At 41.4% G+C, this 24,188-nt stretch overlaps 4 protein-coding genes and 1 non-coding gene across 5 annotated transcripts; 3 read left to right on the plus strand and 2 right to left on the minus strand.

The window, feature by feature from the left end:
- Positions 1 to 3,177: 3,177 nt before the first annotated feature.
- On the plus strand, positions 3,178 to 4,953 carry LOC130139498 (DELLA protein RGL1-like). The gene has a single exon (XM_056316632.1). The coding sequence runs from the start codon at positions 3,178 to 3,180 to the stop codon at positions 4,951 to 4,953; it is 1,776 nt and encodes a 591-aa protein (XP_056172607.1).
- Positions 4,954 to 7,855: 2,902 nt separating this feature from the next.
- Positions 7,856 to 10,255, plus strand: LOC130139479 (probable bifunctional TENA-E protein). The gene is made up of 3 exons (XM_056316578.1): positions 7,856 to 8,110; positions 9,493 to 9,710; positions 9,818 to 10,255. Exons 1-3 carry the CDS (start codon positions 7,955 to 7,957, stop codon positions 10,125 to 10,127), a joined length of 684 nt encoding a protein of 227 aa, XP_056172553.1. The 5' UTR covers positions 7,856 to 7,954; the 3' UTR covers positions 10,128 to 10,255.
- A 152-nt stretch (positions 10,256 to 10,407) lies between these two features.
- On the plus strand, positions 10,408 to 10,479 carry TRNAH-GUG (transfer RNA histidin (anticodon GUG)). The gene has a single exon. It is a non-coding gene; the product is annotated as a tRNA-His (tRNA).
- Positions 10,480 to 11,505: 1,026 nt separating this feature from the next.
- Positions 11,506 to 13,333, minus strand: LOC130139411 (lichenase-like). Its single transcript, XM_056316310.1, has 2 exons — positions 13,199 to 13,333; positions 11,506 to 12,682 (listed from the first exon to the last, which is right to left on the minus strand). Exons 1-2 carry the CDS (start codon positions 13,287 to 13,289, stop codon positions 11,664 to 11,666), a joined length of 1,110 nt encoding a protein of 369 aa, XP_056172285.1. The 5' UTR covers positions 13,290 to 13,333; the 3' UTR covers positions 11,506 to 11,663.
- Positions 13,334 to 21,453: 8,120 nt separating this feature from the next.
- Positions 21,454 to 23,215, minus strand: LOC130139549 (uncharacterized). The gene is made up of 2 exons (XM_056316754.1): positions 23,069 to 23,215; positions 21,454 to 22,644 (listed from the first exon to the last, which is right to left on the minus strand). The coding sequence occupies exon 2, from the start codon at positions 22,567 to 22,569 to the stop codon at positions 21,796 to 21,798; it is 774 nt and encodes a 257-aa protein (XP_056172729.1). The 5' UTR covers positions 22,570 to 22,644; positions 23,069 to 23,215; the 3' UTR covers positions 21,454 to 21,795.
- Between the last annotated feature and the right edge of the window lie 973 nt (positions 23,216 to 24,188).

Consider the following 24,188-nt stretch of genomic DNA (forward strand, 5'->3'; position numbering starts at 1 on the left):
ACTTATTATCCGAGCCCTATAGCTCTAGCGATCAATCCTTGCTCTCGTTGAACCGGATCGTTACATAAATCGTGAGGAAAATAATCATCTTTTCATTTTGTGTTGTTGAGATTTGACTTGGGACGAGAGATATATGACCCTGTCCTCTTGACTTACGTGTCAAGTGGTGGCAAGTTGGATGAAGTGGCGCAACATGATTGGACAACAAGGTAATACTCTCTTTTTACGTGATTTCGTGAGTGAACTTGGAAATCGTCGCTTGCTGGCAAAAAGTAAAGGGTTAAATACCCTAAATTTTTTATCATATCACTCAAAATCCTAAAATTATGTTTATCATGACATGCATATTTCAAATTTTTTTATCACCAAAACCTCCAAATTTATGCCGGTGTTACAAGAAAAGCAAATACATTCTCTTTTAAGACCAGAAAAAATTAACAATTTCTTTTAAGACCAGAAAAAAAATAAAATCTTCTTTTCTTGTGAAATTTTTTGAAAAGAATGGGCCTTCTTAACCAAGTTTTTGGGCTTCTTCTTCTGTTAGAGAGAGAATCAATCGCGTTTGAACTGTCAAATCTAATGAGATAAATGTCAACTCATACGGTCTAATACATATAACATGGTCATTGCATACTTGCTCATCTGCTTTTCTTTGAAATTTATTGTCTTGTGACTCGGATATCGACCACCACTCAATCTCTCGTATCAAACCTCTTGGTCGATTTTCTGGTCGCGATCTCTCTCTTCAGTATATGATGAGGGATGTGTTTTGCCAAGCCTGTGATTAATGGCTTATAGATATACACAGCACTTGCACGAAAATAAACAAAGATGATGTCCAAAGACTTCTTTTAAGGTACAAATACCAGCCAGAACAGGGGGGAAGAGCTTGTACAGAGTTTTTCTCATTAAGTTTCTATATTATGATTAGCATCTCAAAACGAAAACAAGCATTTTGTCTGGTCTTCCCTTACCTTGAGAGAGATAGCCAAGGAAAGTGACCCTGCTCATTTGAGACGATCCAGCTATTGATACACACATTCAATCTCGGCTAAACCGAAGTCGTGTTTGTCTTTACCGAGACATCAAATCTATGTTGGTGTCGGCTGTCCTGTCGGGGCAATGTCTAAGGAAGCGACGAAGAGAAAGTCGACCCTGCCCATTTGAGACAATCCAACTATTGATCCACTTATTCAATCTCGGGCAAAACCCAAGTCACATTTATCTTTACCAACATCGAATCTGCCTAGGGTTTGGCCGTCCTGTCGCGGCAATGTCCGAGGAAGCGATAAAGAGAAATCGACGAAAGTCAGCTGTGATTCTTTCGGCTCACTCTCTCGTACGCTTCGGACAATATTAAGCGCTCTGAGAAGTCTGTCCTTTTGCAGTTGCTTTGTTCTCAGATCCATTTATTCTTTCAGACCCTCCATGTTGGAAATGTTTTCTCAAGTTAGAGAATTAATTCGGATTGGCTTAGCAGCTAAGGATGGTTGTGAATGTGTGGACATCGATTGACTCGATTCTTTTGACCACTAAGTGAAAGTGGTCTCATATTTGGGCTACTAGCTGCCTGGATTTTGACTCGCTTCTGAGCCAAGCTCGGTACCTATCTATCTTAGATGGAATTCCTCGACAGCACTTTAATAAATCTATAATAGTTGTGACTCGAGAGGTGGTGAGAAAAAAATAGATTTGAGGCGTGAAGATCATTGTTGTGGCTTGAGTTCGGCAAGGCTTGTTCTCTGGCAGATTCCTTACGGAATAGTTTGAGGAGCATTAATCCGATTTCCGGCAGTAAAAGCTTGCGGGACAAATATTTAAGGCATTGCAATTCGGATCAGCATTTTCAGTCCTTCGAGATGTTTTGTCTCTTCCTGTTTTTACGATTCATGACGTTCGGCTGATACACAGGGAATAGTTTAATGTTCGCAAGACAGAAATGGTCGTCCGGCAGAATATCTGCATGAATAATTTATTCTCGCATTTCCGGCCCTAAACTGGACAAAGTATTAATTCAAACTTCCATTGAAACTTTTTTTTTTAATTCAGTTTTTGTGAGCATGCAAGTAAGCGTTGCGTTTATCTGTTCTCCGATGTCGCGAGAATTGTGTTCTTTTATTTATGTGTACCCTGTACAGCATTTGTTTGCTTGCTTCCCATACGTCGCATCATCACGGCATGTAAGTTTATTATCGATATCTTTCGTTCATGACCTTGAGTTTGGCCCTCAAACGCGTTGCGATCTGAACTATATATTGCATCAGTAGTCTAACACGTTAGACTAGCTACAATTATGTCTTATCTTTTGCTGGTTTTATCTTCATGTCTTTGTCTTTCTGATGTAAAACTGAAAGGGGGTTTGTTTATACATAACCATATCAGATAAAGCCAGGCAAAGCCCGTCTGGGTTGTTTTCAAAGCTGATTAAAATTCTCCGAAGAAGGTCCTGCTCCATGACCTATTTGGTTAATCTCGTTTGTCATATGAAAACTGCTCATCAAACTATTTATCGTGCCTAGTGTCTTGATAAAAATGTGTTTTAGGAGCAAAAACCATAATTTTCAAGACTTGCAAAATATATAATTGCCATCACCCATGTTGAGAGTTGTACATCGCTTGACTATGGAGTTTCGATGGGCCTCATATTCATTTAGTGTCCCTTCACCTATCGGCTTAAGCTTTGAGGTTTGGCCTTCTAACATGGTTTGACTCAAATTTGCCTCACGTACGAGGCTACCCATTCATCAATTCCACATTTTGTTGTTAATTCTATTTGCACGTGAGAGGGGTGTTAGAACATCTAATTTAATAAGCTTTACGTTCATATAGTGTCCCTCAACCGATCAGCTTAGGAAAATTGGCTGTGGTCCCAAGAAAATCAACCGTGCAAGAACCATACCGTTGATATCTATTGCCTACTACGCATGTTGTCTCGATAATGTCAAAATACACGCTATTGAAGTCACTCCTTCAAACTGAGAATCTTCCGAGGTATTTTTCCTAAAATAAAGGACGTCCTGGAGGGAATCTTGAGTAGAACATTACTAATGTTACATTAGTACCCTTGTTGCTTCTTGTTATATACGAATACACGCCACTTGTATTGTGTATTTATTCACTATCATATCATAGGTACAGTCTGGATAACAAACTGCGAGCAAAGTTTGCAGTTTTTAGATGGCAAGTTCAGCGTTTGATTCTGCAGAACACAGCTATTGCGGAGTTGAGGACAAGTTGAGTTCATCGAACCAAAGCTACGGAAGCATCAAAGGAGAAAGAATGCAAATTCCGTTTTCTGAAGGGGAAGATTGGGGAGAATCCGGGGACATCAGCTCTTTTTCATATTACGGAGTCCATCACAATGACAAGACGAAGGAGCAAGCTCCTTTTTCCGAGTATCAGCAGCGAGAGCAGCTACAACAATCGTTTTCGGAATATGGGCTTCTCGATAATCTGCGATACGACATTCTCTCTCCGCCGATCCAGACTTGTCTAGACGAAATCGCAAAGTTCAGCAGAATCTCTACCGAGCTACAAGATATCATTGAGACCAGGAAGGACAAGCCCTTCCAGTTTTCTTCAACATCGCTCGAGCTTCTGAGAAGCTATGGTAGCGGGATTAAACGACTGAGCGGGGATGGGGTACTCGAGCCACACACTGAGCGCAGAAAGACGGAGCTGTCAACTTCTGAAATGATAAGGATTGCTAGCGCCAAATTTATCCAGTCGTCTTCTGGGGCAGCCGATGATCTTGCGCTGCCAGGCCATCCTTACTATTATTACTTCTCATGCTTATCGAAAGACGAGATAAGGAACGTGCAACTTGCCGAGATCCTCCTAGCTGCTGCTGAGAAAGTGGGATGTCAGCAGTTTGATGCGGCAAGCGAATTGCTCGACCAGAGTGATGAGCTGTGCTGCAGCACAGGAAATCCGGTGGAACGAGTCGTGTACTATTTTTCCGAAGCCCTTAGGGAGAAGATCGATCGGGAAACGGGGAGAGTCAGCATAAAGGGCCTGGGAAAGAGGATGGCCCTTGATGTAGACAAAGACAAAGACATCATGAGGCTGAGCCCTCCGTTCATCGCGACTCACCAACTAGTCCCGTTCTCTCAGATCCAGCAATTTCCCGCAATACAGACCATCATGGAGAATGTGGCAGAGGCTAAGAAAGTTCATGTGGTTGACTTCAGGATACAGAGCGGCGTCCACTGGACGGTCCTAATGCAAGCCCTCGTGGCTCGACGTGAGTGCTCCCTTGAGCTGTTGAAGATAACGGCGGTAGGTACTTGTTCGCAGCAAGTGATCGAGGACACAGGTAAAAGGCTGGAGACTTTCGCTCGAATGTTCAATGTTCCCTTTTCTTTCAAAATAATCATGTTGCGGGACATGCTAGAACTCAAGGAAGATCTTTTCGATCTGGATGAGGAAGAATCCATTATTGTCTATGCCCGGTTCCTCCTTCACACGATGATTTCTCGGCCTGAGAGGCTTGAGTCTGTCATGAAAGTGATTAAAAAGCTGAACCCATGTGTGATGGTGGTTTACGAAATTGAGTCAAACCACAACTCACCAGCTTTCGTAAACCGGTTCACTGAAGCGCTTTTCTACCATAGTGCATATTTCGATTGTTTCGAAGAGTGTATGGAACGAGATGATGAGAACAGAACCGTCATCGAATCTCTGCACATAGCCCAAGGAATTAGGATCATACTTGCTGCTGAAGGAGAGGAAAGGAATATTCGGCCTGTAAAAGTCGATGTCTGGAGGGCGTTCTTCAGTCGATTTGGAATGGTCGAGGTAGATTTGGGCATGGCATCGCTATATCAAGCAGATTTGATGGTAAAGAAATTTTCTTGTGGAAGTTCTTGCACGCTTGACATGAACAGAAAATGCCTGATTATCGGGTGGAAGGGCACGCCTATTCATTCTCTTTCTGCTTGGCGATTCGAATAACAAGTGTTTGCAGGAGTGCGTTTCGCATACTTGCTCAGCACTTGTCTGCCGTAGCTTAGTATGGCGGAAAATTCTTGTTAATAACCTTTGCTCATATTCATCCAAGTGTTGGATAGTGAACGTATCTCGTTGAGCGATCAGAATGTTCGTAGGCTGTTTCACTCTGTTGGAACGTGATAAGAGAACTTTTTTTTTTCGCGTACCTTTGGTTTTGGGATTCCTTCTTCGAGGTCTGCAGTACCGTGACAAGATTGCAAGCTCCATGGTATGTCGCTTCCCAAACAATCCCGAGAGAAGTATGATATCGTGTTTCTTTCTTGTTCTTGGGTGCTACCGGAAAATTAAAGATTTTTTACTGATAATATATGATTATGCTGTCTTATCTACTGTAGTATGACTAATGTGCTGGGAGCATGATAATCTACCAGGATCTTTGTGGTTTGAGTTTCCCGTTATTGCTACCTGTGCTGCGGATGTAGCTGTGTATTTGCCTTTTCATATGTTGCATTGATCATGCTTTTAGTGTGGGTCAATTTCTGAATGGTTTGAGATATCACAGAAGATTGGGCTTCGCAAAAGTCAGTCAGCATGCTGACCATGAAGCAATTCACTTCTTTAAAGACCAGAAACACCTCGAGGTACTACGGCAGCCGAGAGAATTTGAGTTCAAAGTTTTGCAGGCCACACGAAGTGCATCATAAATGAAGCAAAACGTCTTAAAGCTTCTAAATTTTGGCAATTCACACAATTGGTAGACAGTTCTTGGTAGCATATTGAGACTGGAATAAGTCCTACTTTGATCTGAAATGGAGATCATAAGTGGTTGTCACCAATTTCCATCCAAGCACAACTACTACGAAGAATACAGCCAAAATTCTCGCTTAATGAAGTAAAAATTTAGTCTATTCCGTAAGAAGCATATGAGATTCTAAAACTTAATGAACCCAGATGATCTCTTCGAGGACATCCCTTCGACAGATTAAACTGAGCGTCTAGACATCATTTTCGAGTTAGAAAATACAGTGTGGCTGTGGGATCTCAAGGAAGATATCAGGATGATTTTGCTCATCTACTCTTAACTTCTTCGAATATTTTGCCTTTTTTCAGGACATTGCCTCAAGACATGAGAACATCTTCTACCTAGAATTCCATTTCAAGTCACCTGGATAGGCCTCCCATGTTTATTAGCCATAACGACCAAGTTCACACCCTCATCAGTCAGGTGAAACACCGAAAGTAATTCGAATCCACGAAGATCCCGAGATTCAACAACCGGAGTAGACTAGTCTTTTGCTGCTGTTGAGTCCCCGTGCGAAACTTTTCAGTAGTTTTAGTAGGAGCCGACAGTAATGGCCATCTTCGGCTTTGAATGTGGTCCCTATACGTAATTTTGCAATATCTTCTCCACCGTCATCCAGTTACTGCAATGGCCATTCAGCGAACAACATTTTCACCATTCAGCCCTGTAAGTTGTCCGAGACAGACCAACATAGAACATTTCCACCACCATCATCAAATAAAATGCAACTGTGGTCATACAAGAACGCTTTTCTTGCTGATCTGTGCGATGCATACGAGGAAAGAATGTCGACAGAATCCGGTACAGTTCACCCTTCATTTCTCTGCTCAATTCATATCACAAACACCTAGTTTCATCGAATCTGTTCAGGGCCATCACAAACAGTAACCTTTAGCAGCTCATTGTCCACTGGGTATTGCTGTTTTTCCCTTCTCAATGCTGAACTGCTACCAGTTCCTAAGCTCGACCGGCTTCCTTCAGTTGCAAGTAACCATTTTCTGCACTAGCTTTACCGTCACTAAACCAGAAAATCTCTTCCGTGACTTCACCAATCCTACACCTTATGATCGGAAACCGGTTTGTGTAAAATTCCACCACCGAGTCATTACATCAACTGTGTTATTTGATCAATGTCAGCAACTCCTCCTATGCATTACCATAAGAGTTTCGCACTCGCATTCTAAACATTCGATTTGAGACATAGTTATTACTTTTTTGGTATGTCATACATACTTGATTCTTGATATTTCTAAAATTCCAAAACAGAGAGAAAAGATTCAACGGGAGCCAAATCTGAGGCCTAGAAATTCCCTCCCCTCTGAACCGTTTGTGCTTCGTTATCATCTTTATTTTGGAGCTCTTGCCGACCACGTAGGCATTTGTAAATCCGAGAAAAGTGTAGAATCTTGCTTTAAATTAAAATAGAGAAAATGAAACAAATAGTTTGTCAACTTTAACAACTCAATTGTATAATGTGATATTTGAACGTTCAATTTGTTTAATTTGGTCCCTAAATTTTAACCCAATGTGTAATATAGTTTCTAAACTTTTAATTTGTTCAACGTGATCCCTGGACTTTTGGTATATATTCAAAAATATTCAATTAAACATGTACCTAAAGTCCGGAAATTACATTGAACAAATTAAAAATTCAGGAACCACATTAAACAAATTTAAAATTTAGAGACAACATTACACGTTAAGTCAAAGTTCAAAAAATCATTTATGTCATTATCCTTATTAAAATGCTCACTTTACATTTACAACTTTAATCGTCTCCTTAGTCTCAATCGTTAAATCCTTTCGGTCAAACTTCTTATAGGGCTCGCATCGTTTAACGGCCACGACCGAATCATATGCACCCGACCGATCTAATTTGCCGACCATGTGGTTCACACGTGAGATTTGCACGATCGAATGGGTGGCAAGCAACCGAGCTCATGCGTACACATTGATTATATGATTCTCACGTGAAATTTGCATGATCGAACGGCTGGGAAGCAACCGAACTCACGTGTACGGATCATACAAGTATTGCTAAGGAAAACGGCGTAGATTGCCACGTATGTGCCAGCAAAATCCGTAGTGTCCGAGCCCCCAAGCGGTCCAAGAAGCCTACAACGATCCAATTTTTATGGAACGGTACGGTAAGTCGAAGAAGCCGAGAGACCGACAGAGACCGAGGTGGGGAGAAAGGGAGCCATGGAGGCGGGGCTGGAGCAGGTGGCGGAGGTGGAGGGGACGACGGCGACGTGGCTGAAGAAGGACCCCCTGATGTACACCGCGGCCACCAGGCACCCCATGATCCTCAGCATCCGAGATGGGTCCATCGACCTCAGCTCCTTCAAACGGTGGCTGGTACGGGCTGCTGCATCCGTGCTTCTTCATTCGCTTCGTCTCTGTAGAAATCGCGCTTTGCCCGCTGTCTTATCTCGAATACCCCACTTTTGACCATTCATTCATGCGTTGGTGATGTTCTGGCTTTGAGCTTTTGGGTCGGATTTTCTTGATAATTCGTTGACGAATGCTTCGTGAGGCGAGAGGTGTGAACTTTTGGCGTCCTTGGGACAGGAAAGGTGTGTGCGGAGAGGTGTAATAGTTCGGACAAGTTAGTGACTTTGACCGCTGTCTTATCTCGAATACCCACTTTTAACCATTCATCCATTCATTCATGCATTGGTGATGTTCTGACTTTGAGCTTTTGGGTCAGATTTTCTTGATAATTTGTTGATGAATGCTTGTTGAGGCGAAAGGTGTGAACTTTGGGCGTCCTTGGGACAGGAAAGGTGTGTGCAGAGTGTGCAGAGAGGTGTAATAGTTCGGACAAGTTAGCGACTTTGACCGCTGTCTTATCTCGAATACCCACTTTTAACCATTCATCCATTCATTCATGCATTGGTGATGTTCTGACTTTGAGCTTTTGGGTCAGATTTTCTTGATAATTTGTTGATGAATGCTAGTTGAGGCGAAAGATATGAACTTTTGGCGTACTTGGGACAGGAAAGGTATGTGCGGAGAGGTGTAATAGTTTGGACAAGTTAGTGGGATTTTCGTAGATTAGACGAAAATCGCTCTTACATGGATACTGGATGATTCGGATTAGATGTGCCGATGGTTCTTTTTTGTTAGACTTCAGGTTAGGATTCTATGTACTCTATTAAATAGCAGAGGAATTGCGAGATGGCTCCGATTTCTTGTGGTTAGGAGAATGATATGTGTTTCTTCCTTGTTTTGACAAGCTATGAGGAAACGGCCGAAACTTGTTTCGACACGAGTCATGACCAGAGCTAGGCGGCCTGACCGATTGTCAATTCGGTGTTGATTGTTGACATCACAACTCCATGACCGAGCCTGCTTAAGCTTTGCTTTTGGAACAAACAGTTGCATAATCAAATTCAGAGAAGTGCTTGATTTCCGTGGAAGGACATGGAAAGATCTTACATTTCATCCTAATCTGTTGGTACTTAGCTGTAATATAGTAGTTTTTCGTTGCTTAAAGCCAGACGATAATGGAACTGTCCGTGAGAATTTGCAATGTATGACTTGAGAATCTTGAGGAAAATTCTAATGCACCAGAATATGCGCTTGTTCTAATGCGAGACTTTAGAGAAGAACGGCCGACTTGTTTCTTTATTGTGTCAATGAAGTTGCAGAACTGAAGCACAGTTGCTGTGTTTCCTTCACAATTTTACCAGTTGAAAAACTTTTAAGTTGTTGAGTTGGATTGGATAAAAATGCAGGGACAGGATTACTTGTTTGTTAGAGCTTTTGTTCCTTTTGTATCAAGCGTGTTACTGAAGGCTTGCCGGGAGTCCGACGATAACTCCGACATGGAAGTCTTACTAAGCGGCTTGGCTGCTCTAAACGACGAGATTGCATGGTTCAAGAAAGAAGCCTCCAAATGGGGCGTTGTACTGTCTTCCATTGCCCCTCAGAAGGTGAACGAAGACTACTGCAGGTGGGTCATCGCGCAAAACACTCTTGAGCTTTGAAATTAAGAGCTCTCGAGATCTATAGCACGATTTTAAGATCTGTGATATTAAGACACTGACGTTGCTGCAACAGGTTTTTGGAGAGTTTGATGGGACCGGACGTCGAGTACACGGTAGCAGTAACCGCGCTTTGGGCTATCGAGCTCGTCTACCAACAGAGCTTTGCCTACTGCCTCGAAGAGGGCTCTAGGACTCCACCGGAACTTGCCGAGACGTGCCGAAGATGGGGGAACGAAGGTTTTGGCCAGTACTGCCGGTCACTCCAAAAGATCGCGGACCGCCGGCTGCTGAGGGCTACCAATGAGGAACTCAAGAAAGCCCAAGCCGTGTTTTTCCGCGTGCTCGAGCACGAGGTGGAGTTTTGGAACATGAGTCGCGGATGAACTCACCATGTGTGTAGCTTCCTGAGCTTTCAAAGGAGGGCATGGCCATGGGGTGGCTAAGATCACAATGTTGATCGATCTTGTACATATTTCTGGACTGTGTGGTCACGTTCGGTGTGGTGAAGTTTTGTCTTAGTGTCCTGTGCGTTCAATGCATCAGCTTACCTTCACTTTCTCTATCTATAAAGTTAAAGCACAAAGCTTTATGGGGTAGAACAGGCTCTGTTATTACAAGTTTTTTCCTATATATAAAATTTTCTGCAAATCTTTGTAATCAAATGTGGCTGTAGTTTAGTGGTAAGAATTCCACGTTGTGGCCGTGGAGACCTGGGCTCGAATCCCAGCAGCCACAATTTCTCAGTTTTTTTTTTTTTTTGAATCATTGAGAAAATTATTAAAATAAGTCCAAACCTATTAAAAATTATCTACATTAGTGAATTCCCTAAAAAAAACCCAACTTTAGGTCAAGTCTCAAATCTGTCCCGAATTTTTTTTTGTCTCAGAAAAAATATCAAACTTTAGGTCCAGTCCCAAATCTACCCTGAACTTTCTTTTATCTCAGAAAAAACCTCAAACTTTAAGTTCAATCCCAAATCTACCCTAAATTTTGTTTTTTGTAAAAAAAAAATCAGCAAATTTCAATTTATTTTCAAAAATATACCTCATGATCCAGTCCCAACTTAACGTCGCACTTCCACGTCGATAACAAATCCACATCAGCAAAGTAATGGGGTAATAGATACACACCGACGTCGCATTTCCACTTTGATAACAAACCTAACCCAATAAAAATTATTAAAATTCTCCAAAATAAAACTATTCTAGGATATGAAAGTTAGGGACGATAACAAATCCACCCCAAAAAACTTTTTTTTATTTAAAAAAAAACCCAATTTTTAGGTTCAATCCAAATTTGCCCCGAACTTTGCTTTGTCTAAAAAGAAGCCCCGTTACTCTGTTGATGTGAATTTATTATCGACGTGGAAGTGCCACGTCGAGTTGGGATCACGGGGTATATTTTTGAAAATAAATTAAATTTTGGTGATTTTTTTACACAATACAAAATTTGGGGCAGATTTGGGACTGGAATTAAAGTTTAGGGCTTTTTCTGAGACAAAAAAAAAGTTCTTGACAGATTTGAGACTAGACCTAAAGTTTTGAGTTTTTTTTAGATAAAAAAAAGTTCATGGCAAATTTGGGACTCAACCTACAATTGAGAGTTTTTTAGGAAATTAGGCTCAGCCGTTTATGTTAACGATTTCCTGCCTAAATTGGCTGAATAGATTAAATTGGCACAAGTGCAAAATGATTTTTTAGGACTCAATTGGTGAAAAAAAATTATGACTGAATTAGAACAATTATAATGAGTTTATGACTGTTTTGATAATTTTCCATACTTTTATTACTTGGAGCAGTTTAATTCCACCAAGCATGAGCATGAGGAACAATTTTCACAGCTCTTGAAGTTACAACACAAACCAGAGATTCTCTTTATTTCCAGATGTTCTAGGGAGATACAAGAAGCTCCCCATCTACTTACATGTCGCTTTTCAAAGGAGTTGTGACATTGTGATACGCATCCCAGATCCTTCCCTGTGCAAAGTTAAGTGGGTACTTCGGCTGCTTGTTAGGGAAGAACAGCCCAAAGTGCTTCTCTAGCTCCGGCTGCTTCTGGTTCTCATCGAACAGGGCGAATATGTAGGTCTCTATCGCCCTGTTCGGCCTCTTCGGCGTGCCGCCTTTCACATGCCTGATCAGATTCCCGTTGTACGTCCTCGCGTTGTCAACCGTCGCCGCAAACGCGCCCGCGGATGGCCACCCGCTCTCTGAGACCACCACCTGCAGGGCGGCCCCACCAGCCCTCTCCAGCGCGGAGTAGAGCGCGTCCAGCATCGCGTCGAACAGGTTCTGGTACTCGCGGGATCCGTCTCGGACAACAACCGACGGCGAAGTGAATAGAGCGTAGGGCAAGCTAATGTCCTTGGGGTTACCGACGTAGCTGAAGTAGGTGTAGATGTTGGCTAGCAATGGAGAGTTGACGCTCACCAGGAAACTGATGATTGGGTCCAAGTAGGACCTCACGTCCCCTCTAAATGCACCTTGGGATGGAGGGTAGGAATTCCCTATTAGAGTCATGTCGATCGCAGTGGAGACTTTGATTTGGTTTTGCAGGCCAGACGATCTGAGTGCGGCCTGTATGTTCCGCATTGCAGGGAGAACGAATTTGGCGTACTGTGCGGTGCCTCCGTTGACGGGGCTCACCTCGTTGCCAACGGCGACGTAGCGGAAGTTGACGCCTGGCGAGAAATTCTTCACGTTCCTCTGTACCCACGAGTTCGCGTTGGCGGGGTTAGAAGCTAGGGCCTGGAGGTCCGAGTTCGGGACGCCTAGGATGAGCTCGATGCCCGAGCCTCTCAGGGCTTGAAGAGCTGCTTGATTAGGGTCGTAGAGTCTCATCTGCTTGATGCCGTGAGACTTGTAGAGGACGACGACTTCTGATGCGGGCGGTAGGTTGTTCCCGAGCATCCCATAGCAAACTCCTATAGATTGCACACCTGCATGCAAAATGCAGAAGCTTAGCTGCGAAAGAGAAGATCAGAAAGTTTACGACGCGCAATTGGGTATTGCCATCCTCAATTTATGCCTCATCGGAAATGACTTCAGCAAGTGATGGCTAAGTTTGGTTTTAGTAGGAGAATCAGTCCATTGTGTCATTGTCTCGGTGTTCAGAATTTAAGCACTTCATTTAACGAAATCGAATTGCTCCGATGCTGACTGAAAAACATCGGGATGCTCTAGAGTTCAGCTCGGCAAATCGAAACCAGCTTTTCGAGCATTAGAACCAGATGTGTCGATGGAATCGGGTCAAATTGAGAATTCGCACGTGGAGAGCATGTGGTAAAATGGATGCATTCACCAAGATCACCACAAACACAAATATATGCGCTACTTCAAAACGATGAAATCATAGGATGCTTTTGCAAGAGGAAATATGGACAACAGATATTGCGCCTACACCATACGGTATTCATCCAAACCGACATCAAATATGATAGCGTTCGTTACTGTACCTGACATGCAAAGGTTCGCTATCAGAAGTCCCAGAAGACAAACGGTAGGAGCCGATAAGCGACCGCCCGTCATGGAGATAATTTTAGCCATATGAAGCGATAGAGAAAAAACGCTAGGAAGAAACTTTAGGATGATGGATTATGGTCTGAACTAGAACTATAGCAACTCTTTATTTATAAGGAGCCAAATCACTGTAGTGGCCTAATTGTCTGTCTGAGGTGTTTGTTCTTAGCAAGGAGTTGAAAAAGTCCACAGTTTTGACTGATTCAAGCCATGCTTATCTTCTATCCTCCCTCTTTTTTACGCTTTCCAAACCATCGACTCACGAACGTCGCTCTCGAGTTATCTAGATTCAGACTTAGTGTCATCGAATTCGATTATGCAGAAACTACGTCTCGAGCGAGTAAACGTCGTTAAACAATCGCCCTCTTCTCTGCCAGATAAGGGGCTTCAATGAACCATGCCTCTTTTCCAGGACAGTGGAGATATGCCAAACTCCTAGAGCCGCCTAGGAGGTTCCCCCATTCCCGACGCGACCTCGCCCGTTTACAAAAGAAGATGATCCGACGCACCCGAAAACGACACGGCTACAAAGTCTTTGCAATGGCATAGCACGTCACCATGGATTGTCGTCTGGCCGATCCTTGGAAAAAGTAGGGAGGAAAGTTGGGGTGTGAATCGCTTTGATGAAAAGTCAAAACACGTGCATGTGTTTGAGTATGAATTCGCTTGGCTCCATTGTCATTATTGCGAGCAGGGGCGGCGGCTTCGGTGAAAGATGGAACGGTGGCGACGGCGATGTTTTACTTCTTTTTTGTTAGTCGGGCATTGGATGTTGATGTTAAATTCAAGATTGAAAAGGCATCTGAAACAAGATATCCGAATCTTCCCACTTTTTCTTTTAAATGCTAAGCACAAAAGAGAGATTGGTTAACATCATTTAAAATTCTAAATTGGTACCCGAAATCACATAAATATCACAAATTTATACACCCGTGAGAACCCTTAGCTTCCATCCAATATCCCGCAAAATAAAATTCAGATGATGGCATATCACAATTGTTTTGGAAAGCCGATCTAAAAAAACTTAGTCAAATCTACTAATTTTGCCTTTTAAAAATCTATTAAAACTCCTAATTTTTCCATGATATGAACCACATTACATGCCGATCATCCAAGTTGTCTGCTAGACATGTGATTCCACCGAGGATATTGGACGGACTAATTTGGGATTCTTTGCCGTACAAATATTAGTTACAAGAAAAAGTGACTTAGATTTAAGTTAGCGGGATTTTTTCGTAGTATCAATCCTTAAAAAGAGGCGAATTTTAAATTTCAATTACTAGGACATTTGGAAGATTGGTTGATGTGTCGGTTCCGGAAGAAGGTATGAAAATAAGAGTCTAAATTATGCTAAAATCAGCGAACATTGGAAAAGAAAGAATAGGATTAGAGAAAGAAAGATTGACGAAAACACCACCAAAACATGCTGTTCCGATCCCGAATCGGATTCGGGATCGGAAGAATAGGAGGGACTGTGCTGGCCGAGTGTCCGTCGCCGCAATCAGATGAGAAGCCGCCGCTCGAGCTCGAACCTGAACTACTACTCTTCCTGGAAACCGATTGGATCGTCGAGACAGAGGATGGTGTCTCCTCCTCTGAATTAGAGGGGGATGTTTCGCTCGAGCCACTCTCCCCAGGAATCGATTCCAAGGCCACGTGAGGATCGGGCGACTCCAAGGACATTGAGCTGTGCTGAACGAGACTCTGTCGCCGCGTCTCGTCCCCTAAGTCTGACGAGGAACCGTTGCTCGAGCTACTCTCCTCTGAAGCTGATTTGGAATCGGATGGCTCGCAGGACGAGCATTCCCTCCTGCACCTCTTGCTCGAGCTACTCTCCGTGGAAGAAGGTTCGCCTCATCCCGACTCACTAATGCTAGGAGAGTCGGTACCGGATTCGGATTGCTGCTTCCTTTTACTCCCCTTGTCACACCCGTCGGTCTTCTCTTCGCGCACCTCAGTCATCTCTTCCTCCTCCGACTTTTCTCTTCCTCTCGTCGATGCCGGGATTGCCCAGTTCACAACAAAATCATGTTTTGATATCCGATTCTGAGTTTTTTACGCAGTCGAGTCATCGATGATCTAGGTGAAACACGACACGACAATGTCGAAAAACTTCAGATATGCAAACATGAAATTGAATGACCAGGACCAACACAAACAGAATCATATGAACACACAGTAAACAAAGATTGGGCTGTATACAAAAACATAACTTTTTGCTAAAATTCAAGTATTTATAAAACGTACCTCCATTGAATATTCTGATTGACCTTCAATCCTGATGGTGAGGTTTAGGTTGAGCAGTGAGCGTCTGAGAAGAGGACGAGAGTTCAATCAAATGTTCACGAATCTTAAAATTTATACACGAAATTCAAATTATAGATCATGAGTAAATATCAAATGCAGTGTTATTTAGTAGACAAAATAATAATTTTAAAAAGTGTCTATATAACTTTCATTTATCTCATAAATCTCTCGTGGATTCTAAATTCTAAGCATCCGTTTGCTTTGCGGAAAACATTTTCCAAAGAAACATTTTCTAGCATTGATTCGCTTAGGAAAATGAGTTATCGAAAAACTTATGTTTAAATTCAGGAAAATTATTTCCTCTTTGAAAAACCAGAAAGCATTTTTCCAAAATATGATTAGGTATCGGCCCTTCAACCCAAAACTCTACGCTTGGGCACGGAAATCCCAAGTTGGTTCTCTGGTCCCCAGCGTTCAGGATCAAGTCTCTGGCGCCCGGGCCTGGGTCCATCGAAGCTGAGCCTGGGTCTCGATGCCAGGGTCCTTCAAGGCTGGCACGAAGCCTTAGTGCCAATGCCAAATGTCCCAACACCCGAGCCCGTGTCCATAAATGTCGTGCTTGTGTCCTCGATGCTCGAGCTCTGGTTTCCGACACTCAAGCCTGGGTTCACAAAGGCCAAACACAGGTCGTAGGCGCTCGAGCTCAAGTCCTTCATTAATTAAACATTGTTTCTTATAAAAATATTTTTAAAAAAAAACAAAATTTCTTTTTCTTTTTCTTTTTCTTTGTTTATTTTTTCGTTTCTTTCTTTTTTTTTTCCTTCTTCCTTGATCGACAGCTCGCGACCAGCCACAAGCGAGGGACGAGCTCGCCCAAGGCCGGCGAGACTCGCACTCACCAGAGTCCAGCAAGCCACGCCAAGACGGCCTCGGGCGAGGCTCCACCTTGCCGGATTCGTCGTGAGCCGCGGTGAGCTTGACCTTGCCAAGACTCGCAAGACCTTGAGCTCGGTCATTTGGCTAGGCTCGCCTCATCAAAATTGGGCGAGCTCATCCCTCGCCTGTGGCCAGTCGTAGACCGTCGCGTGGCAGGCTATCAGCAAAGGAAAAAGAATAAAAAATAAAATAAAAAAGAATAAGAAAAAGAAAAAATAATTAAAAATTCAAATTTTTTGGTAATTTTTCCCAGGAAAATCAAATCAAATTTTTCATATCAAATGGCGAAAAATATTTTCTAGTTCATTTTCATGTTTCGATCAAACACCGGAAAATATTATCATTTTACTAAAAAATGGCTTTCTGGAAAATATATTCCAAAAATGTCACATTATCCGCGAAACAAACGGAGCCTAAATGTAAGAAAAATGGGTATTGCTCACCTAGAAACAATTTATATTTTTTTCCTCAAATCACACATGAATTACGGTTTTCCTTCTTCAAAAATAATTAGCAAAAGGGAACACGCATTTTACGGTAACAATGATAACTTGAACATTTGGAAAAGTATTTTATTAAAGATTGGTCTAATTTGAGAGATGAATTCAATCTTTCTTGATTTAACTCACAAGAAAAGATTAAAATATTTTAAGTTTGAATAATGGTAGAGATTTAAGGATCATGATATGAAGTGATAGATATTCAATTTATTTTTAAATTATGATCTCATCCCATTTTTTTTCAATGAATCTTAAACTCATAGTTTGATGTTGAAACTATCTTTTCAATAAACTTGATCTCAATAAAACACATTTATAATAAATTCCATGAAAATGGTGAATTATATTTGTATTGTAATTCAAAAGTAAAATGATCACTAACACTTTAAAAAACGTGATTTTTTAGATCTCTAACACTTTCCAAAATTTAAATTTAAACCTTTGTTATCTCTAGTAAGTTATAACTTTTTTATTCCACTAAAATCTAAATTCATCTCTTGATTAGACCCAATCTTTTGAGAAGTAAAATCTTAATATGTTTTAAGTGTTTCTTTATAAATTACATCTTACCATAATTATATCTAAATCTTAATATGTATAAGTTTTTCTATTTCAATTTAAATTCAGAAAGGCGTATGAATTAACATCAAACTGCTATGATTGTGTGAAAAGTATCTTTTTAATTATCTACATGTAACAAATTTAGTGACCTAATTAAATTTTCAAAAATGTCATACAACAATCCAAGTGAATTAATTATTATTTACATCCTATCGACTAATGTAGAAAATTGAATAAAAATGTAGAAATTTTGGAATGTCACAATGACTATGATATCTTTTTGAACGACGAAGTCGGGTCCACAATGACCACCATCCCGGCAATGGACTCTATGGGCAAGATCTTCTTAACATTGCTTATTACGATTGGCGAAAATAGCACCCTTGAGAGAGCTAGAAAATTTAAACAAACATCGACCCCTATTTAAGAGTTTTGGGTTTGATGCCCACAACGAATTATTAGCCATCTTTAAAATGTATTCTAATGAAAACTATTATTCTATTATAAGGTCAATCGTGGCAATCCAAATTTTAATAGAAAAAATATCATGCCGGTCCTATGGTCTGATTTTTTGAAAATTTGTGATCCGAATATCATCTTTTGAAAACCAAAATGTAATATTGTAACAATTGAGCTATGAACTTTCCGTAGGTACAAAAATCGAGTTAATAAGATGTTGGACAAAACTTTATATCCGGTCAAAATTTGGCCAAATTTGAGTAAAATATTATTTTTTTTCAAAAACTTTTCCAAGAGCACTCCTATTATCCAATTAGTTAGTTAGTTTTCTTTTTTTTTATTGTTTCTTTCTTTTAGAGTGGTTCTTTTTTTGTCGAAATTTCTTTCTTTAGAGTTTAGTTGTTAGTACAAAGCGGCAGATTAAAACTGACAACTAACCACTATGCTTTGTTCACTTCTCCCATTGCCATTGCCCTATCTCTATTCTCTACTCTGTTCTCACCTACAAGTTGCTAAGTTATTGCGGACATTGTAAGCGCCATTAGATATCATGCTTGTGGAAACCCATGTATCCGGTGTAATTATGTTCTGGACTTTAGTCATTACATCGCACAATGCCATTTGAAAACTTTATATTTCACTCAATAATCAGTGAATTTTGAACAGTTCCTCATTCGTGGAAAAAATCACTTTTTAGAGCAGGAATAATTATAATGTAGTAAAAACCAAAAGGGAGGAGGGAAGCATATATCCCTGCTTTTCCGACTTTTTCACCAAGTCTGTACCTTGTCGGGCCTTTTTCTCTTTTTATGGCCTGTTTTGCTCGGAAGAAAACGACCATTTTTTGTGGTTAAGGGTGGTGCGCACGTCAGAATGAGTCCAATCACTCGCCACATGTATAATTTGAGTCCAACGCAAAGTTGCTAGGGGATAATGCAAACATTATACTAAAGTGACCAACACACTAGCAAAAATTGATAGGAACAACTATATTGAGATATTGTCAAAATATTTAGAATTAAATTTGATCAAATTGAAAAATTTAGGACTGAACTGACTGTCGTACAATAGATTTATGAAGGCCGAGTCATATTCGTGATCTTAGATAGTGAATTCTCCCATTAACCAAGCATCATTATTGATTTATTTATTTGTTTATTTATTTTATTTTTCGGCTTTAACTAATACGAGAGTTAGTGCTGAGCAGGTTCTTAGAAGGTTCAAGCAGAGACAACAATCCCATATATGGTGAGGATCTCCTGTCCACATATTCCTTCCCTCCGAGGAAGAAAAAAAAACAACGAGAAAGAACTTAAGGGATGGATGGTGAAAGTAAACATTACGTTTGCTTCGGCTCGCTACCGCTACTATCAAGTAGGCAGGTATAGTAGTTTTCCAAGCTTGGGTTGAAGCGGTCACGCACAGCATCAGGAGGATCAACAAGATTGTCAACTACGGCATGATTTATATCGGCATGCTACACAATTGTGTCTCTTCTCACCTTTCTCTCTGAATTGCTCTCTGTTTCATTTTCTCTCACTATCATTCTCCTTAAATGGCTGGAGTACTCCGACCTGTGGTGTGCCACCTTAGACATTTATTAGTTCGAGACAGAAAAACAAATTTTAATGTAAAATGATTTGAAATGCTTGACGTCGTAAAGTTTAGAGCTTTCTAATCATGTATATAATTAGGTTGATCATGGGGATCATATTTTTAACAAAGAAAATCTCATGACCGTTCTTTAGGTCCAATTATAGAAAATTCGCTATCCCGACACTTTGTTTTTATAATCGAATTGCATTTTTGCAACAATCGGTTCACGGGCTCTTCGTAGGTGCAAAAATCGAGTTAATTCGACGTCGAATGGAAACGTTATGATGTAGACTCAAACTTACTATTCAGTAATCGGTTCACGGCTCTTCTTGCTAGTTGTTGTGGGAGGCTTTTGCAAGTCCGTTATGTTGTGCGCAAGGGTCCTCTTGACACTTCCTTATGATGATGGTCATTTGTGGCTGTTATGAGTAATCGAAGCTGGCTGACTTAGATTTTATTCATGTAGTATTATTTGTTTACATTTCTATACTACTATATTATGTGTTCTTGCTATTGAGTATAATGGCAATTTTAAAAGCCAAAATACAGTGGAACTTTTTGTTGTCTACATTTTAAGTAATTACTTTTTATAAGGCTATATTACCTCGGTGAACACTCATGAACAAAATTGAGATAGGTCACTGCGCTCTCTCTTGTGTTAAGCGCTCGTTGAAGGGCATTTAGGTCTCCTTTGGAGAGCGAATTTTTGGGAGCAGCGAAGTCTGAAAATACGGAGGACATGTCTGCATGATCTACTGAAGAGGTCCTGAAATTCCAATTTTAGATATGATGGTGAAAAGGATATTTTAATGAGTCAGTTAATTTTTGTAATCCATGAATCTCTCTCATCTTAAATTGAAAGATTAAAATCTCCACACTATTCTAAACCTAAATCTAAATTTGAATCATCCACATCCTTCAACAACTAATTCTTTTCCTGAGCTCATGTGTTTGTGGATAAAGACAGAATCCACTTCAAGTTTTACATCACTATCCATTAGACAAGCCCATCATCTCTATCCCACCACAATGCGAGTAGGAAGCCATGATCGATACACCTAAACCAAAGCGACAAAGTCCGCGCTTCATGTACTAACCAAGATTTCAAAAATAGTCCGGGGAATCAAACTTACGACCTTCAACTAAAATAATGAGTCTCTGAACACTCAGATCAACCACTGATTTTGTGTCCGTTGTGCAAGACTAGTAGTAAAAGACTAATGTTCATCAAAGGAAAAGTCACACTGTGAACGGCATACTCCAGCAATGCCTAGAGCTTTCTCTTGGTTACAGCGAGAAAAGCCAAATTACCGTATCAGGAGTCGAAGAATATCACGGTATCAGAGTACATCTTTCGACCAAAAAACAAAAAAAAGAGTACATCTATTCGCCATCCTCCTCGTCTTGTTGTATGCTTTTGCTCCTGATAAACCACTGAAACGATTCTTTTAATGCCTAGGGCAATGTGAATTCCAGTATCATCTCATGCTCAACTATCAATGCCCTGTATTTATACGTGTCCAAACAAACTCGGTAACTTCATGGGAAATCAATGAAGCAATTCAAGAGGAGACAACCGAATGAAGAGCAAAAATTGGGAGGGGCTCGATGTTTGATGAGAAGATCCGAAAACGTTGGTCAGAGAAGAAACTGATTGGTGTTAATGGAAAGATTGCACAATCAATCATACAAACTCCTGTTGGTCAAGTAATCTAGAAAAGTTCACGACAAAAGATAGAAGATGGTCTGATATAATAAACGGTAGTTGTCTCGCATATGTCATAAGTAGAACTAACAGAGACTATGCTGCACCAGCAACCACAATGTCAATAATATCACCAGAAACTGAAACAAATCATCAAAACCAGGTAAAGGTTGTAGAACTGCCAAAATCCAGAAAAAGATCGTACTTCTGAGATAAAGCAAATACCTGCTTCACATTTTACAACAAGAAGAAAACACCAGGAAAAGATGTATCGGGAATTCACTACAAGCAATCCCAGAATAACATTTCCATCAACTACCGGATCTATAAGCAAAATATAAGGAAATACCTATGCATCTAAGAGCATCCCAGTCCACAGGATCTACTAAACCTCGTTTCAGAGCCTCCCCAGAGGAGATATGAGATTAACCATGGTCAAGAGACCAATGGAGCTTGTGCTTACTCGAAAATAATCACATCGCATGCCACAGTTATGCCATGCACAACTCCCTTAATCCATACTGCACCTTCAGCGCCTTTTCCTGTGCCGTCTGCTCTTCCTTCGGCTGCTATTGTCATCAGAATCCGATTCCGAAGCGGAGTAAGAATCAGATGACTCAGACGATGAACTGTACCGCCTACGCCTCCTGCTCTTCTGTTTCTTCTTCTTCCTCCGCCGCCTCCTCTCTTCCTCCGAATCAGATGATGAACTGTCAGCCGAACTACTCTCCCTGGAAGAGCGATCCGATCCAGATGCTGACTCGCTCTCGCTCTCGAAAACAGAAGCCTCACTGTCACTAGCAGAATCCGAATCAGATTTGTATTTCCTTTTACTTTTCTTAGAGCGCTTCTCAGTCTTCTCCTCCTTAATATCTGGATTTTCCTGCTCATAAGATAACCGAGCTTCCGCGTTCAATTTGGGATTCTTAAGCAGCTGGGTCCTCGACGGTCGTGAAATGTAGACGCGCTCATTGGTGCACTGGTAAGTCCAATGTCCCGGCTGATAGCACTTCTGGCATTGCGCCGAGCCACCAATAGTAGAGACCGAAGCCTTCAAGTCTTTCCGTTCGCCCAGTTTAACGGCCTTCTCAGTACTCATCAAATACATCTGTCTCTTCGCTTCCCTTTTCTCCTGCCATCTACTGGGCCCTTCCTCTTTTTGCCCATAAGCATTGACATTACGTGCGGCGGCCGTGGCAGCTCGCTCGGCCTGAGCGCGGCTAAGACCCTTCGCGGCGCTCAGAGCAGCGGCCTTGATCCGCTCGGCAGCATCTTGAGCCTTCTGTTCTTCCTTACTCGACATCCCCCCAGAGCACAATTCCTCAGTTCAGAATCCTCCAAATCACCCAAACCCGACACCAATCAATTTCTTTCCAGCCTGCAGTGAAGAAAAAAAAGATCGCCCCAAATTCTTAAAGCACGAACGAAACAAGCTCACAGCCAATTAACCCACGAAAAACCATTCGCCGAGATCAATCAATCCAAACAATGAACAAACAAGTAAAAATGCAAAGTAAAGTGGATCGTGCTTCGAAAGCTGTCCCCGAAACAAGAACCCACAATCAACGGCTATGAAATCAAGAAAAGACACCCACGAAGCACTTGAAAAACAGCCAAGAACCATCGATCGCATAGATACATGCATACGAACTTGTTATCTAATCAAAAAATGGAGCGAAAACCATCGATTCGAAACGAAACGCGACGGGAAAAACCCTAAAACCGGCAACCCAGTTGAGCATCGGATTCAAACATGTAGAAAGAAGCGGACTTTGGAGGGGAAAGTCGAGGGGGGGACGTACCAGAGGCAGAGGACGAAGCTCGAGAAGCAGATCTGAAACCCTAGCGAGCGAAGCGGAATCGCAAGATTTGGAGAGGAGGTGATGAGATTTTCTCGAGGTCTGACGAAATGGAATGGGATGGAAGAAAGCCGTGAAGGAAAGAGGATTATTATTCAGATAAATGGAAACCTGAGACCGTGGGCTGGGCTCGTGTCCATATCACTGGGCTGGGCCGCGCCCAGAATCGATAGGGCTACGTTTCTCGCGAAAAATGAATGACTTGAATTAAAATAATTAATCGATGAAAGATTTTTTCATTGTCAAAAAAATTTATTTCTAAACATTTTCGTGGACGAGGAAAATATTTTTCGTATATTTGTTCTCATAAGCAATACGAGCGATTATTTTCACATAATTTTTCTTTTTTCAAATCATTTATTTTTCGCGAAATAAACTGAACCTGATAAAGCAATTTCTTGTGTCGGGTCGAATTTCATGGGTTGGACGTAATCCACCTCCCCCGGCCAAAACCACGAAGCATAGCGACTCGGCTAGGTATGTCAGTAGACTTAGATGAATAGTTTTACAAGCCAATCCACTACAATGATTATGCCATAATTCCGATGCCATTCTCGTCTTCACCTACTCCCATCTTCAGGTTGTTCTTTCTGTTTCTGTACCACTTTCACTTACTTTTTCCCCCACAAGTTCACGTAGATAGTCTAAAAAGTGCAGAAATAGTGTTTTCTACCCACTAATCCAAAAGCAGCTATATTCTTTTTCGAGTTACGAAATGTGGGCTGTTGGCTACCTCTAATATCTAAACTATATAAGTTTAGACAATGTTAAGCGTGGTCCGCATTGGTAATATTTGATTGCACAGCATGCTGTAAATGAACCAAAATCGACACCGCGGGCATATACAGATACTGTCTTGCCAAATCATGGAATATAGCTTCAATAGCAGATAACTGCATACTTCTACAACCTCCTCATGAAGTCGATCGGATGGACTCCGTCCAGGGGTCCGGGGGTCCGGGGACCGACGGACAAACACAACAAATGCAGGGAAGTTTAAGAATTTGATCGTGACTGACGACATAAAGATCAAGATTCATGCCAACAAGAATTTGATCACTTT

Source organism: Syzygium oleosum, unplaced genomic scaffold (assembly GCF_021117445.2).
Source record: "Syzygium oleosum isolate NSW1041296 unplaced genomic scaffold, Sole_v2.1 Sole_v2.12, whole genome shotgun sequence".
Taxonomy (NCBI): Eukaryota; Viridiplantae; Streptophyta; class Magnoliopsida; order Myrtales; family Myrtaceae; genus Syzygium; species Syzygium oleosum.